The 17,667-nt window shown below is 30.5% G+C and overlaps 1 protein-coding gene across 4 annotated transcripts in view; it reads right to left on the bottom strand.

The window, feature by feature from the left end:
• The window catches only part of LOC121120381 (uncharacterized), a 69,202-nt gene that overhangs the window by 8,329 nt on the left and 43,206 nt on the right, over window positions 1-17,667 (bottom strand). For 2 of the 4 annotated variants that reach the window (XR_011780538.1, XR_011780540.1), the window contains exons 10-12: window positions 12,868-13,062; window positions 11,227-11,312; window positions 6,205-6,306 (exon numbers count right to left, since the gene is read on the bottom strand). Coding sequence is in view for 2 of the 4 variants with exons in the window: in XM_040715248.2 (XP_040571182.1) it covers window positions 11,227-11,312; window positions 12,868-13,062 (281 nt within the window). In the remaining 2 variants the exon portion in view is untranslated. The remainder of the gene's footprint in view (window positions 1-6,204; window positions 6,307-11,226; window positions 11,313-12,867; window positions 13,063-17,667) is intronic. The other 2 variants (XM_040715248.2, XM_040715255.2) reach the window with 1 other exon arrangement.

The raw sequence follows: 17,667 nt of genomic DNA, 5'->3' as shown, positions 1-17,667 counted from the left end.
AATCGAATCTTGGATTGAATTATAAGTCCATCGTTAATATTTGAACGTGCAAATAAGACTATATTTAAACTTTAAAATTGGAATAAAATTTAACATACTTTATAAAATAATCTGTTAAAAAATTCTCATTTAACCTAATGAGATCTCTAAATTCATATAATCATGTTAATACGTTATTTTTATTATGCCAATAAGCATTTAAAAAAATAAAAATATTTGAAGCACCGTCTATATTTTTAACCTATCGAACTAATTCAATAGGAAAGTTTTGCTCCACTATGTCTTCTTTTTTACGGATGTCAACTACTTTTTCACATCATGACTCTATGTATTTTATCTCTATGACGTCAACACTATTTCATAATATATAATATTTTTGATAAATAAACGAACTAATAAGTTAAAAAATACTTATACTTCGTTTGCAATTGTAGTTTATGTAAAAGTTGCAACCAAAAAATGAGATGACAATATTTTAATGAAGGATTTACAATACATGGGATAATACATAATAATGCAATACTTTATGGATTATAGATTTATTAATGCCGTAACTTTTGGCTATTTTAATATAAATTACTAAAATATAAGTATTCTCTGGCACAGTATAAAGTTCAAATGCCCACAGGTATATCAGTTATAAATTCATAATAACCATGTAATTTTAATAGCTCGAAATCAAATGACAGTATCCATAATAAGTAGAATGGCAAAGTTGTAATTAAATAATTTATTTTAAGACGAAGAAATCGCAACTTTTACACGATATATATATTGGCCATTTTGTGATTTCTTTAAGGGAATTTTGGCTATCATATACGAATAAAAATGTATGGCCTACGCTTTTATTTAAATATTAATTATACTTTATAATACAGTATCGAATAAATATATATTAGTAATAATAGTACTAATATATATTGTTTATATATTAACAATAAGCTATTAAAAAGATGATGATTATATTAATGATAAAGAGTAACTTTCTTTAATGACATAAGGAACCGTTGTTTTGCATCTTATTTGTTTTTATTTTTTTCGCTCTCTTTCCTATCCCTATTCCAATTTTATCCACTTCAAAATCTTCTTGAAATTTCATTCATTAAACTATTTTTTTTTTTAAACTGATGATGAAGAGAGAGGATTTTTACTCTTATATGCATAAAATAAATTTGTGCTTTTTCTTCTAGAATGAAAAAAGTTGTGCATTATCATTCATGAATCTCTCAAAAGGGGATTATTTCTTCATGAAGAATCCATTGGCTTTCTTCCTTAAGATGGAAGGAAGAAAAGTCAGATATGCTACATTTATATACAATACATACATACAACTTCACATCCAGAAAATGAAATTAAATATGTGGAAACAAAAACACTCTCGTAAAAAAAAAATGAGAGATCAAAATCAGTTGGTAGTAATTAAATTTATCTTATGTACATTATTGTACAGTTACAGTATGTTGAACCTTTTTATACGAATCTCATTTCCTGATCATTAAAAAGCCATTAATAATAAAAAAAGATGGTCATGTATGTACATACCTGGATCACAACTCTACTCTTCCCATTAAAGTCCTTAAAGTAATGTATATATATTAATAGGTCAATCAATTTAGCCCAATGTATGTATATCACGGCTAACACAAAAATATAGAATTTATTTTGTTGTCAGCTGTCGATATTTATATTTTTAATGTTGATTGGTTGAATTAGAATGATCTCCTGTTAAGTTATGAATTATTTCACACAATTATTGAATAATATTTCCAAAGTTGGGAAGAATTGACTTATTACTACCAACTAATTTTGGGCCTTTTTTATATATATATGTTTTTTTGGAAAGGGTTGCGTGACACAAAAGTTGAACTTACCCAAAAAGCTACCGATGAGCCTTCCTTCTCAGGAGTGTAATATTTATCAACTGTTAGACACTGTGGGGTTCTTTTTTTAAAAAGAGCTAGCTCATTCGAGCTCAGCCCTCAGAACACTACTAACTAGGGGCATGACAAAAAACAAAAAGAGAAAAAAAAAAACACATTTTTTTCCACATTTTATAGATTTTCAAATCAATAATGCGTCCACGAAGGACCTTTTTTTAACGTTTGATGGTTCTTTACTTGTTTAGAGGAATAAAATGCAAAATAAAATATATCCTGGAATAACAAATTCCCTATTTTTGGCATTTCGATACTGTCTAATAAACATGTATATGTTTAGTCGATGTTTTTGGATCTTAAAATTGTTTCAAGTATCTAAGTGGCAATAGAGATAAACCATGTATATATATATATAGAAAAAGAGTGAAGGAAGAAGAAAGAAAGCATTTTGTATGTACATCCATTTCGTTCCATATAAAATATTTGATATTTATACTATACAGATATATATGTATGGTTATAATACATATTATTTTTTTTCCAAATATGTAGCTAGATAGATAGATAGCATACATATTGGTTCCTAAATGTGGGTTCTAAAGACCTTTTTTATTTTTAAATAAGTGAAGGAATCGATCACTTAGGTATATTGAACAAACGCATGATTATTATTTCATTTTCCTTCCTCTTTTTTTTTTTTTTTTTTTTTTTTTCAAGTATCTATAAAATATTATTATATAAATGATAAAAAATATTGTTAAATTATATGTCATGTATAATTTTTTTTTCTCGTTTAGAATTTATGTTTTTTTCTTTTCTGAAAATTCCAGAATTTCTTTTTTTCTCTTTCTCTCTACCAAATAAGTATGTATAAATACTTTCTACTAAAATAACATGAGTTCTGAAAAAAAAAAAGCCTTTTCAATTTTATTTAAAAAAAAAACATTCTTCCAGGCATAGAGGCCTAGTTTTAAAGATGAACTACTAGCACGAAAGGGCCCTTTAATTTATGAAGTAATAGTATTTTCTTTCTGTAATTTTGCTTATTTTTAAAATTGTCAATCCAAAATCTCTTTTCAATTAGTATTTGTATTTTAGATTCAAATGTAATCAGCGATCACGTTGTTACCCCTGCATAGGGGCATAGGCAGCTTTCATCATTTGGGGGAGGGGAAGCTCAAAAATATATCACCACTGTTTATATAATTATTTATATATATATAGTAGCACAGGGTGCCTTGGTTGCATGGCTGAATAAAAGAAAAAAAAATAAGGGTAAAAAAAAGAGACAAAGAGAGGGATTTAGAAAGAGAGAGAGAGAGAGAAGAGATAGAGAACGATAGAGAGATAGAAAGAAAGCAGGAAAAATTGGCTGTATTTTGGTCAAAAACAGGGTATTAATGACTTTAGAGACCCAAAAAATATGATTGGAACATTTTTGGTTATTTATTAGTTCGACAATTTTGGATTCCATGTGTGATAGCACCTAAAAATACTTATAAATATTTGACATATATATAGAATATACTAAAAAATTAGAAAGGAGGTGCTTCAGAAACTTTTAGGGGGATCAAGCCCCCCCCCCCTAAAGGACTAGCGACCCCACAAGTTACCACTAGTGTTGAGACTCGTTCTAGTACCGTTTTTATGTTTTGGTCTAAGTTTATAGACCGATTATTTGGGTCTCACTCTATGGACCTATTTTTTTTGTTCTTATATGAGGTACCAATTTTTTTTTTTTTTTTTTAAATTCTAGATCAACCTTCATTGACATTTTCATATACAATATTTAATACATTGATTATAAATATCTGGATAACTTTGAAAATCTAAAAAGTACACGGTATGTTCTAGAACAAAAACTGTATACATATAACATTCTGAATAATTCAGTATCTATTCATCCATGTATTACAATAATAAATGATGACCAGAAAACAAAAATATAGTATGATTTGAAATTTACCGAGTGGTCTATTAAAATCTGAACATTGTGAATTTTAAACTTCAACAAGATATAATTTAGTAATTAACTTTAGAATTTCAACAAAATTAGTACTATAATAGATGCTTGTCTGAGCTCTCTTAATCATTAATGTAAATACCCATGGCGGCAATAAATCCTTCCAGGTGGTTGTAGAAGGCCTAGAACCCTCTGTCATAGCGTCCCAGTGCTGATTAACAGTAACTTTGACGGCCTTGGTGTTTGGATAACAGACACTGTTGCCCTTCCCCTCAACATGCCTCCAAAAGGTGGGGTAGAGGAGGTCGGCATCAGGGATGTCGGTGTGCTATAAGTATCAAAAAAGACTTCAAAAGACTCATTCAAAAGAGTCTTGCAACGGAGAAGACGGGTTTTTTTCATTGTTGGTGTCAAAAGTGGCCTCTCCATCCTCACAACGCTGTTTCCGCCAAATTTTTTGATAGGTCTCTAGACAGGCTGGTGTGAAACCTCGATATCCCTTACAGGGGCCCTCATGGACTGAAGGGTATTGGCCTGGGCTGTTTTCTTTAACTCCTCCGAGTCCAGTTGGACCTTTTAGACAGAGCCCTTCTTCCTAAATGGGAGTGTGTGAATGTAAATTCGTCGATCACGTTCAATTTTCTCAACTTGTAGTACGTAAGGTAGAGAGCTCAGATTTGTTTTGTTTTGTAACTAATTGTTATACTTTAATATATCAAAATATGAATTAATTTCAATCCCTCGCCATTAATTAATTATTGAATTAGTAAGTGTTCAGATTTTAATTGACCACCCCGTAGGTATGCTTTTAATTTGACAATTGCTAAGGCTTAGGATAATTCTTAATTGATTAAGACCGGAATAAGCGGACTTCTGCTTTCTCCTAGAGTTAGAACACAAGAAAGATGAAGGGAATCAAAGAAATTACCTTTTAATTTGATCATCCATCTTAACAGATCCTCGAATTCGGAGCTCCGTATTCCACGAGGGACTACGGGGTGAAATTTCCTCTGAGCTATCTCTGTTTAAACTAATTATGATTTCATTGTACCATGTTTACATTTTGAAAACATATATATGACATCATAAATAATTTTATATTTAAAATTTGTTTAGAATTTCAAATATATGATTTAAAATTTAATTTTTTTTCAAAAATCTACAACAATCCTAAAAAAGTAAAACTTTTTGGAAAAAAATTTCAAAAGCCCATAGCTATTCTCGAAAAATTAAATTTTTTGGAGAAAAATTTACAAAATCAACCTGTTCACGAAAAGTAAAATTTTTGAAAAAAAATTTCAAAAATCCCAAGCTGTCCCCAATTTAAAATTTAATATTTAAATTTTAAATAAAAAAAACTGAATCACAGAAAGTTACATTTTTGGAAAAAAATTCGAAAAATTAAATTAAATTTGAAATATTAAATTTTCTAGTAAAAAGGAAAATTCCTGAATTTTGGAGGGGTATTTTTTTTTTTTTTTATAATCTATAAAAGTAATAAAACAAGACTTGGAATCACAAATTAAACATTATTTTCTCCATGCCGATCCCGATTCCAGAAAAAAACACCTCAAATCTCCGATTGCGGTTTCCGATTATATACAAAAATATAAAGGAAATAATATATTTCTTATGTAAGGATTCAGCGAGTACTATTAGAAGTTATAATTTATTATTTACTCGTAGATGGAGATTGGACTATTTTCAGGAATACAGAATATGAACAAACAATATGTTACATTTTTTTAAATTTTTCATTGACACTCTCAATGCTCGACTCAAAAATGGTACTATCCATTTCTTTTCAAAATTACTTTAATGCAAAGAACTCTATTTAAGTTAATCGTCCGTTACTAGGTACGTGTCAAGAAGAAATTCATGATTGGACATATTCATATTATCATAAAAAATCCTGATCCAGAACGATATGAACTCTTCGTTAACTTCGTGGGTAAGTCATTAGTCACAAAAGATACAGATTCCGAGGGCTAAATTTCTTTGACATTAAAATCTGAAATGGGATGAGAGTCAGTCCTAACTCATCCAGGAACTCTTTACAAAGAAACAAGAATACATAGGCAAGGAGACGAATACGTAAATTTCTCTTGGCAAATTATTGTTTGAATATGTAGATGAGATAGATTCCCAAATAAAAAGTTTCAGTTAAAATATAGCTTTTATAGATACCTATATATATATATATGTCTTTGGGAGACTTCCTCAGAAACATTATACTCAAAATGAGCCTAAGCAAATATAAACTAGAATATAAAACCCGCTGATATCCTTTTAACCGGAACTATTAATTTAATTTTTACATTCCTCACATAGTAACAATAGTTATAAAATAATTATATGTATTACTTGACAAATTCATGAGCCTCTTGTTTGGTTTCCAATTAGCACGTTTGGTGGCATTGCTCTACAACTTCCTTATATTTATATCTTTTGGAAAGGTAAACATTTCTATGGAGGAAAAGTCTAGATAATTTTATCCGTTGATGATTTAATTTGATAATACCCTCTACAAAACATTAGAATTACCATTATAAAAAATCTATTGCAATTATTGGCCAATTATAACAAATAATTAAATTAAGTTCAGAAAATAGTGAATAACACTCCTCCAAGACCTTTCAAATAGATAATATGGCTGCTAATAATTTTAAGCCAATCAGCGACGAGAAGGAAAAACATGCTCTTCTTCAACTGAGGGTCCCCTCTTTCTCTTGAGTCCTTTAGTCATTACTGCATATTTAGATGTTCAGCTAAATAGCGTTATTATCAAATATGAATCAATATTTTCTAAATAACGTAATTACTAAATGTGAATCAATATTTTCTAAATGACGTCATTATTAAATATGAATCAAGCTTTGCAAAATGACGTCATAATTAATCAATCTTTACCAACTTTTATTAGAATAATTCCCTAATTAGGGCTAAATTATGAATAACATTATGTTTCAAGTTTAACTTAAATAATTCCATAAGGGATGAGCAAATTAAAAAAAACATCGATATCCACAAGATGGCGAGGATGTACTAAGTTGTCGTAATATATATATATGTATATATGTAAGAGGCTGAAAGGGTGGGATGACACTTTATAAAGATGATAACGGCATGACGTCATTCATCTTATAATAGGATTTACATATTATATGTATAAAAAGTTATATATATAAACTGTATTAAATAAAATATGCTATTCAACTATAGTATAATTAATGCACACTAAAGAAGGAAATTAATTTCATCTCCAAGACATAAATGCTGCTCTTCATTTTTATTATTATATAGTTCCTTTTATCTTATAATATCTATTTTTTGAGGTTTTGGCAGACTTTCCCATCTTTTAATTATATTTTATATTGGCTTTAATTTTTTACTTTTTATTTTTTGTCATTACATAGATTTGGAAGCCTGATTTTTAATTTACAATGTGTACATATTTTATTTATACTTATTTAATGAAGACAATGAGTCGGAAATACCTTAAATTAGAGCATTTTACTCATACAAATATTTACAAAAAAAGTCCGTAAAAAGAATATTCATTTTATAGTGTTGAGGCTCGCAATGAAAAAAAAAGCCCATAATCAGTTGGTAGTAATCCCATTCTTCCTAATTATTGAGTTCAAAAATTTCTGGTAAAATAATACAGCTAATTGCAGCTTAACAGTTTCTTAAAGACAGACAACCAAGAGATAAATTTATCATTTCGTGGGGCTCAGAAGCTCACCTCCACAACCAGTGGACTGGGGTATATTGTAACATTTTATAAGGTGCTCTTTATGCTCAGAAATACAGCGGCGGTGGAGTTTAAAATGCATTGAAGCCCAACACTTCACCTGTACAACCAGTGGGCTGGGGTATTTCATAGTATATTTAAAATGGTCCTTGATGTTTAGAACCCCGGTGGAGTTTAAGCTTCCTTTCGGCCCAGCACTTTAACTATATCAAATGAGGACTGGGGTGTATTTCTGGATATCAGAAGGGCTCTTTAATGTTCGGGGGAGGGGGTGAGTGAGGTATTTTTTTTCTTTAATCATTCAATAGTTTGATTGCTTGAATATAAAATAATTTCAATGAAATTACTGTCAATCTTATTGTTTAGTATTATGTTTTTTCACGATTATATTACCCGCAATAATTTTGTTTCACAATGATAATGTACACCACGATTTGACTACACGACGATATTACTCAAACCATTTTGTCTGCAACCCTTCTACCACAATCATTTTACAGTTAGTCGTTAGTTAGGTAACATAGTGTATTATGTTACATATACCCACTAGTGTTGAGACTCGATCCAGGTTGGTTTGAAGTGAATTTTCATCGACTGATTTGGACTGATATTTCGATCGAATTGTGGCTTTAGACCGCGGACATAATATAACCTATTTTAAATCTAGGACCAATTTTTCGGGTTCCTTATATGAAGCGATTTTTGTTTGGTCTCACAATTGGTCGAATTTCTTAATTCCTAGACCCACTGTTTTCAGTGTTCAGAAAAATTGGGAACGCATTACAAAACTTAAGAAGTCGTGCAGCAGAGAAGTGAGAAAAGGAATGGGATGGCCCTCACAATGTTTTAGAATTTTCAATTATTTGATAGCAGGAGTATTTTAAATGACACTTATTCACACATTGGCCCGCCACTATCAAAAACGGTGGTTGGACCCTCAAATCTATAAAGACCTCCTACATGAACATCAATTGATTAATACGTCATAAATCAGTCATTTGCGTCACACATGACGTCATCAATAATTTATCAATCTATCAAATCAGTCTGGATCGCTTTTGAAGCAATCCAGACCAAATTAATTATGGCGACAAAAGTTATAAAAATCTCATACTGGTATAGGATTTTCGTACGAAAAACCAACACTACTGTACTTTAGGCAGTGGCATCGTCAGCCCTTATTTTTTTTTTTTTTTTTTTGAAGAATGGGGGAGGCTAAAGCCGCCCCAATTTATTTCTGATATGTATATGTTGTTTACAATTTGCGATGTATGTATGAGTTGTAACTTGTATAAGCATATTGTACAAGTTGCAATTTGTTCGTCTTAAAATGCATTATTTCATTACAATATCGGTCATTCTAATTGTTATGGATATTATAATTCCATTTTGATCTGTTGAAATAATATGGTTATTACGTATTTATAATTAATATATTTGTGGGCATTTGAACTTTATAATGTGGTCCAGAATACTTATATTTTAGTAATTTATATTAAAGTAGTCCAGCAATATATCAATCATCCATGGAATATTCAATTATTGCATTATCTTCATCCCAATAAGTACTGTAAATCCTTCATAAAAAATTAATTATCTGATTTTTGGGCTGTAACTTGTACAACTCCTGCTTATAGAAGTTGCATCTTGTACAAAATCGCAACTCGTACAAAATATAGGTATTTATAAAATAAACTTTTGTATTTAAACAGTAATATTACTGTGTTATAAATTTTTTGGGCTAAGCTCTCCTAAATTATGACAGCTAGCAACGCCCCTGGCTTTTGATTTACTGAGTCCATGAATCCCGTGGTGAAAGATTCTTTAACCTGTGACATGGAATTTATTACATTAATGTTTTCCTGATGAAATGTACATAGCCATGCATTTGAATAATATAACTTGAGACACTTATTATAATAGATGTGCAATGTGTAGCATAAATAAATTTACAATTCAGTGTATTCCTTTCTTCTTTATGCATATATAAATAGACTTGATTTATTTTTTGCTACCTCTTTTCTACGGATACATATTATAAATACAGGATGTAGAAAATTTGCTTATTTCCTTTCTATATTTTGCGTGTGTTCCATGGTGGAAATCGACAAATTAGGATTATATTCAAATAAATAATTTGAAAAAAGAAAAAAAAAAACATTTGCATTTGCGAAATATCTTATATTCCTTGTTTTATCTCATCAACCGAACATTATATTTACTGATAAACTAATGTACTTAATATATTGGGTAACATATTAAGGTCTTCAAGCTGAATAACTCTCTCATTTCAAAATTATTTTTTAAAATACAAAATCTAATAGTTCCTTCTCAAAGTGCACGAAAAATCTGTGGTCCTTTATGTATAAAACCACAAAATGTCCTAAAAAGATCATTTATTGGCAAACTATAGAAATTGTATGCGTTATTTTTTAAGATGAGTCAGCTATTTTCTATCAGATTCTTATTTTATAAAATCAGCTGATTTTTAAGAATAGTAACTAATAGAGATGTGAAATGGGTCGGAATCCATGTGTGTGAAAAATAAGGAATTTACTATTACGGCAAATATGACCTTTTCCAACTATAGGCTTAAATGACGATAATTCCATTTAGATTCCACTTTTATTTTTAGAATGCTTATAGGGTGAAATCAGTTCTACCAAAAAAATTAGAAAAATTGAACTTGCAACATGGCTGGGGCGCCATTTTTAGGTTTTAGCAATAATATTTCCATGGTATTTATTACTCAGTTGCTATTTTTTTTTAATAAAAAATGAATTAAAGCTCTTGTTCTTGTGAATATTTTGAAGCAAATATTTTTGAAATCGGTAGACTTAAAACGGAGGCCTCATTTTTAAAGAAAGGAGGGATCTGTGTAAGGAAAAAACTAAGTATATCGAATAGAAAAAGAAAAACGATTAATGCGTTTGCTCTTTTTTTTTTTTTTTAATAATTTACTAAGTCGTGGTCTGTTATTATCTTCCTCTAAAAGAAGAGTTCTCTCTTATCTTTGGTGTAAATTGATTTAAAAATGCGTCATAAAATAAATATGTATATGAATTTAAATATAATTATAATATTTTCCATGCACTAATACTATTTTAAATGTAGAAGGTTCTCTTCTTTCTAGAATTAATTTATTCCCCCCCCCCAAAAAAAAAACACACAACAACAACAACATAACACAGGCAGCTGATTTTAACAATGGTTTTAATTCAGTACTACCAAATTTTTCACTCCAGCCTTCACCTGGTGCTCTTACATAAATTCCATCTCACCTATAAGTACTCTTATAAATCATTTCTATTTTTTGATTTAAATGTAGTAGCATTATTTCATAATCATATGATTATCAGAAATATGACTTCATATCTAATAGTAACCAATACACAATAACTGATGGAAGAAAATCTTCTCTCTTAGAGAAGAGTTAAAGGGATCCAAAAAAGATTCCATGAAGGATGTAGAAGGATGGTTAAGGAACAAGTTGTTGCTTCAACGATACATAAAAAGCTTAATTTAAAATGGTTTATCAAAGTAGAAGTACCAACTGATATCTTTCTTTCCATAAAAACACATCTCAACTTTTCACTCTACTCTAATAATTTATAGCATATTAATCAACTCACGCAGGATCCAATCCGCAGACAGGTCCGGACGATCGACGGTTTTCGTTTGGATATTGATATTTAGAACCCCACTCCGAGGGGCGCCACTGAAAAAAATTAAAAATAAAAATCAGAAAAAATTGCTCCTCTCGCACTACATTGACATATGTATAACATAAACTAAAAGGTCCCGTGTTTCACACATAGATAGCGCTATATTTTTTTTAATTCACCTCATTTTCAGTTAGTAAGAACTTACAAAAGACAGCAGACAAAATTTGATGACAATCCGTTCTGTAGTTTGTGAGTTATTGTCCTATGTGTGACGCTACTTTTGTTATTTCCAAAACAAAGGATAAAAAAAAAACAGCAACAAAAATCGTGATTTGATTTTATACTACTTCTTGATGGAAAAAATACTGTTCAAGCTAAGCAGTAGTCTGAAAAGTACTATGGGGAGGACTCTCTTTTATATAGCGAATAATAAAAATAAATAAAAAATAAGTAATAATGATCTTTAAAAAAACAAAGTAAAAAATGTGTTTTCTGCGTTAAGCCCAGGACTTTTCAGCCTATCTGTTATCTGGGTTAAACATTTTCACGAGGAAACGGATTTGACTAAAAATTGGTGTGTGGTTTTTTAACAGTAGAATAAGTCAGAAAATAATGTTTTGTATGTAAATCGGCTACGTTTACCAAAATCTACCATCAACACTTTCTCTTTCTAATAATTCTTTTTTTTTTCTCTCTCTCTCTCTTTCTATACCAATAAATTTTTCCCTTGACTCAACTAGATATTAATCCTACAGCAACCTAATATATTAATTAAAATTAAAATTAGAAAATAAAAATTCATAATCTAATTGATTAATTTCCCAAATCTACACTTTTCTATGTTACAGCATATTTAATATCTAGTTGAGTCTAGGGAAAAAAAGTTCTTGGTATAGAAAGAGAGAGAGAAAAAAAGGAAAAATAATTAGAAAGAGAAAGTGGTGATGGTAGATTTTAGTCGACGTGCCCTGGAAATCGATTCATACAAATGTTTGAAATGAAAAAAAAAAAGAGTGAACCAAGACCATATTTTTTTACCTTCAATTTTTAAAAGGTGTATTTTCACTCGATTTTTTTAAAATTTTAACCATATCAAAGTAAAACCCTTATATATTTTTTTAAAACCACACAACTATTCCTAATAACATATATTTTCCAATCTACAGTTTTTTTTTATTTCAATTATAAAAGTTTTACCTTTTTATGGTTAAAAATAAAATCGAAGACCATATACTAGAATACCTTGAAAAATTTAACGTAAAAAATAAAGGTTATTGGGAAACTTCTTTTTTCTTTTTATAACAAAAAACCCAAAAAATTATTACATAGGTTTTTTTAAGCTAACTGATAGCTTTTCAATTATGTATTATACTTGCCTATCATTGCTTTGGTTTACGAGATACTGTTAATCAAAATACTAATTTCTATAACTCTTTAATCCCTCAGAACTAAGAGTTAAATTGAGTTACAGATCCAAAATTCAATTTCTGAGCTAGTCTATTGTTAGTAAAACCCCTTATCAAATTTGAGTATAATCCGTTCCCTTGTGAAAATTTCTCATTGAATGACCTATGTACGATTATTATAATGACGATGGAAAACCCTTACCCAATTGCTCCTCGGAGTGGAGTCGGAAAATTTGGAGCATTCGGACTTTGGGCTTTGAACACAACCTGCACGATCCTTGCGTATACAACAAGCTGTATCACGTTCTTTCAGACGTTCCTCTTGTATCTCTCGATTCAAAACTTCATCCCATCTCATGCACGGGGCGTACTTAGCACCCAAGTGTATTAAATCAGTCTGAAAAAGAAGTAAGAAGGGATTACAATAATGATGTTGAATGTATGATTGGCTCTTTTGAAAAGAATTGTCAATATTCTGTTGATCTTATGCATATGTTTTTATACAAACAAAATCAAGGCTATTGCTTCATACAGACTCCTGATTGATGAAGCAGAACAAAGTAATATAAAATTAAATGAACTCAATTTGCTCCTTTTTCGTGCTAGTCAAATAAAAATATACATAGATTCATAAATAAATAGGTATCTATTAGTTAACTACAAGTAGATATATTATATCGTCGATTAAATTGTTATTTTCAATATTCCTTACATTTGATTAAGATTGAAATCTCACAGTTCAAAGACGATGTTATCTGTATATGTACTTATAATATAGTCTATGTATCTGTCCTTTATGGGTGCCCATACCGTCAGATCTAGGAAGCTGAAACTTTAGACGGATGCCTCTTTTGAACCTAGTTAGGTTTATAACAGGGGCACTGCTTTTCGGCACTGGGTGTGTTTCATATAAGGTGGGGGACTTATTCTATAACCAAAGCACAACAAATGTTTTTTGGAGCTCACAAAGACTAGATAAGGGGTTGAGTTACAAATCAAAAAGTGACTGGTGTCTCACAAAACAACTATACGAATAACTACGTTTTCTAAATTTATTTAAAATCAAAAAAGTTATGAACAAAATAAGACATCTTGAAAATACTTGAGTTTAATTTTTTTCAGGTACAAAAAATTGATTTCCTATGGAGTATTGAAGTAGTTTGTTTGGAGATTTGTTTGCATATGAATATGACACATACAATTTTTCTTTATAATTATTCATTTTTTTTCTCTTTTTTTTTATTAAACGTCAATTTTCATTTTTTAGGAAGAAATGCGACAAAACTATGCATTTCGAACATAAAATTCAAAACTTAAATAACAATATATTATTTTCAATTTACAGAAGATTTTATAACATAATTTTTGCAAAAGTGTCAAGTGGTCTCTAGTGATATTATTATTTTAAATAGCATATTTAAGGACATAGCCCGTTTTGAAAGTGATTTTTTGTGTCTCTTCAGTCGTTAGACAAATCCTCTCTGGGGAAATCCCTAATTATATGGAAGACGTTGGATCTTGGACTGTAAGATCTGCATTTCTGGATTTGCTGTCTCTCTTCTTACTCATATTCACCTTTACCCCTCACGGTAAGGTTGCGTGAAGATTTTATGCACAATTAGTTCCGTTCTTATGTAGGCAGTGAGGGTGTTTCTTTTCTGATATTAATATTATTATTATGTTTCCTGTCTACATATATATTGAGGAGGAAAGTAGTGAAGAAGTAGACATTTATTATGAATGAGAATCCTACCGACTGACCTCCTGACAACAACCTCTCTTTAATCAATACTAAAATGTCTTATACATAGGCTTTATCGAAAAGCGAGAAAAATATTAATGATGCTCTTAAAAGAATTAATCTAAGCTCTACGTTTAGGTGGGAAACGTTTAATATCTCCTTAACTGAAGAAGATAACGATCATGTATTTAATAATGTAAACATTAACCTCTTGAAGTGTACAATACTGCGCATCATTTTCATTTTAGGGAGGATGAAATAGCCGGTGCTCAAGCATGCTATAGCTTCGTCTACGCTTCTTTCTATACAAAAACTGCAACGGATGTGCGTCCCCGTTGAAAAGTGCTTAAAAAAAGCTTTGTCACAAAAATAGAAGGTTACAATGGTCAAATGAAATCGGTATGCATGAGAATAAAAGACATTGCAAACATTGTACTCGATGTCAGGAAAAAATATAAAATTACTGCAGTCAACACCATTAAGAGGGTCGACGAAAAAAAAACTTGGGGGTTGGATAGGGAGATTTTCTGAAGTTATTAATTCATAACCCGAACCTAACCCAGATGATATTGAGGCTTTAAAAAAGTTCAAAAACTACAAGTCTGTTTGGAGATCATCAAACTATACCTTTGAGGTTATTGGACATCCGTCGAATATGTCTCAAACTATTCTGTTCATGGCAACTTGGTTAACTTAATTTAATGGAGTCAGTCAGCAGTGTCAAAAATACTTCCATTTTGGCCATTCCAGGATTAACTGGTCTGGCAAAAGGCTTCAGATTTTTGAATATAGATTTGTTCTCACCCAAAAATCTACCCTTCTTCGAGAAAGAGAGTTGTATAGAGCTACACTCGAGGAAAATGAATCAACTGCCAATAAGGATACTACTACAAAGACAAGTCAAGACGCTAATTATCCTCATGAAAGTGTTCCTATATCCTTAGAATCACTCAAGGAGGTTGACAGCAACTGTGTTACTACTATTGTTCAAGAAGCTGATGCTCAGGTATCCTACATTTCAGATGTTCTCACTGAATCACCTGATAAAGCAGCTGGGATTAATGATCATAAAAATGTTAATCAAGATGAGCATGAAGGGGAATGATTATCTCAAGGTAGTATCAAGGAGAAGGAACAACTTATTACAATTAATAAGTTCCAAAGTAGAAATTTGATTTCTACACGTGTAGAGAATTTCAGAACAAGTTTACCCGGGGAATTGGAAATTAATGAAAAAATGGAAGTTGAAATATTGAAAAACCAACCAAAAGACAAAATCAAAGGTGATATTTCATCAAGAAAACCCGCTGGTGATGTTTCTGAAAAAAATATTATTCTGTGTAGATCAAGATCTACCTCCAATACAAAAATACTTGCTTCAGAATCTCAAATGGCGACAGAAGTTAATGAGCAATCATGATCTTCTTTTTATCTTTAAATTGCAATTCCCTTCAGAGTTTGGGGAGAAAATACGATTTGATTAGATTATTAAAATTTTTAAAAACTCCTGGTATTATTATATTATCTGACACGATGTGCAGTTTAGAGAATCACTTTTGCTTGCCAGAATGCTACTCTTCATTTTCTTCGTTTGATATGCCCCTCTTACATCCAAAAAGGGGTGTTTCACTATTGATTAAAAAAAAACTACAGCCAAAAATCGAATACCGTTGTTCTGATGGTAATCTAATCAAGGTCTGATATAGGCTATCAAGCTCTCTGTTAGATGTAATTGGGGTATACGGGCCAAATTGTAAGGATCCCGTTTTTTTTAACGAAAAACTTTCAACTGTTATTTCACGTGTACCAACCTTAATGAGTTGATATTTTAACATAAAACTTAAATATGGTCGAGATTATATTCAGCGTACTAAGAATCATCGTCCTCGAGCTACGGTGTCTCTCTCTACTATTTGAACGACCCACGGGTGTTATGACTGTGCTGACTTAGTAAAAGATTATAGTCATACTTTTTTTTCTGTGGATAGATTCTCCAGACCTGTCTCCTCGAGAATATATATTTTTCTCTTTAAAGGTTATCCAACAGACACATTAAAGTCGTACAAAGTGATAAACACTAACATATCTGAGCATCGGGGTTTATTTATTGAAGTGAGCCCCATTTGAAGGAAAGCAAGCATTAGAGGTCTTTGGAAGCTTAATTCTTTACTATTGGAGGAGATTGATGTGAATGATAGAATAATTGAGAAAATTGAAAATACAAAATCAAGTGTTAAGAATAGTAATGACGTTTTCACTGAATTGAAAAAAATGTTTATCCAAATAAAAGGTGTTTGTCGACAAGCAGGTGCAAGACGAGCCGAGAAAAGAAGCAGTCAACTGAATGAAATAGAAAATGTAAAAAAAAAAAAAAATTAATAACTGAAAATGTTAAAAATATTTGCTGGGCCAACTTTATCAAGAAACAGACCTTTTTCATAGAGTTAAATTGAATATCAAAATCAAGATTACAATGTTTACAGTTTGAAAAGAAAAATAACCTTTATAATAGCTCAATCATGCTTAAAAATAGTCTGGAATAGAAGGATCCTGAATTAGTTTCCAGGGAGATGTGGTCTTTTTACTCCAATATGTATAATTGTATCGACTGCAAATATACATCAAAATGTATGAAATGCAATTAAAGAAATGCTTCTTTCTGTGAAGACCTCAGATGCAGGTCTGATCAAGAGCTTTCACTATCAAATGAAGAAAACAACATGGTTGAGGATCACCTTTCAATAGAAGAAATTATATGTGCTATTAATAAAAATGCGAAATTAAATAAAGCTTCTGGTCCATCGTGTTTTACCTTCGAAATTTATAAGAAATATATCTCCTATCTTTCACCGATTTTAGTTTTGTTTTATGAAAAGGTTCTTTGTGTTGTTTTTTCCCTGACTTCGCTTCAGAGTCTTGCTTCCGAAACAAGAAAAAGGATACAAGATATCTTCAAAATTTAAGACCTCTTGTTTTGCAAAATTGCTTGTTCAAAATTTTTTCATTCGTAGTCTCTAATCGCATAAACAAAGTTTTAAGTAAACTTTTACATGGATCACAATATGTTTTTGTAAAAAACAAGATTATTGATATTATTCCTTTTACACAACAGACTCTAGTCGAGTCTTACATTGACTTAACAGCAATGGCAGTGGATTTTGCCTAGACTTTTGATACCTTGTCTCATGAGTACATAATTAAAACGCTTTACCGAAAAGGACTTTGGTGATTTTATAATTCGTATGGTTGCGCGTACTCATA

This window comes from Lepeophtheirus salmonis, chromosome 1, assembly GCF_016086655.4.
Source record: "Lepeophtheirus salmonis chromosome 1, UVic_Lsal_1.4, whole genome shotgun sequence".
In the NCBI taxonomy this organism is placed as follows: domain Eukaryota; kingdom Metazoa; phylum Arthropoda; class Copepoda; order Siphonostomatoida; family Caligidae; genus Lepeophtheirus; species Lepeophtheirus salmonis.
This window is presented reverse-complemented; position numbering and strand designations above follow the sequence as displayed.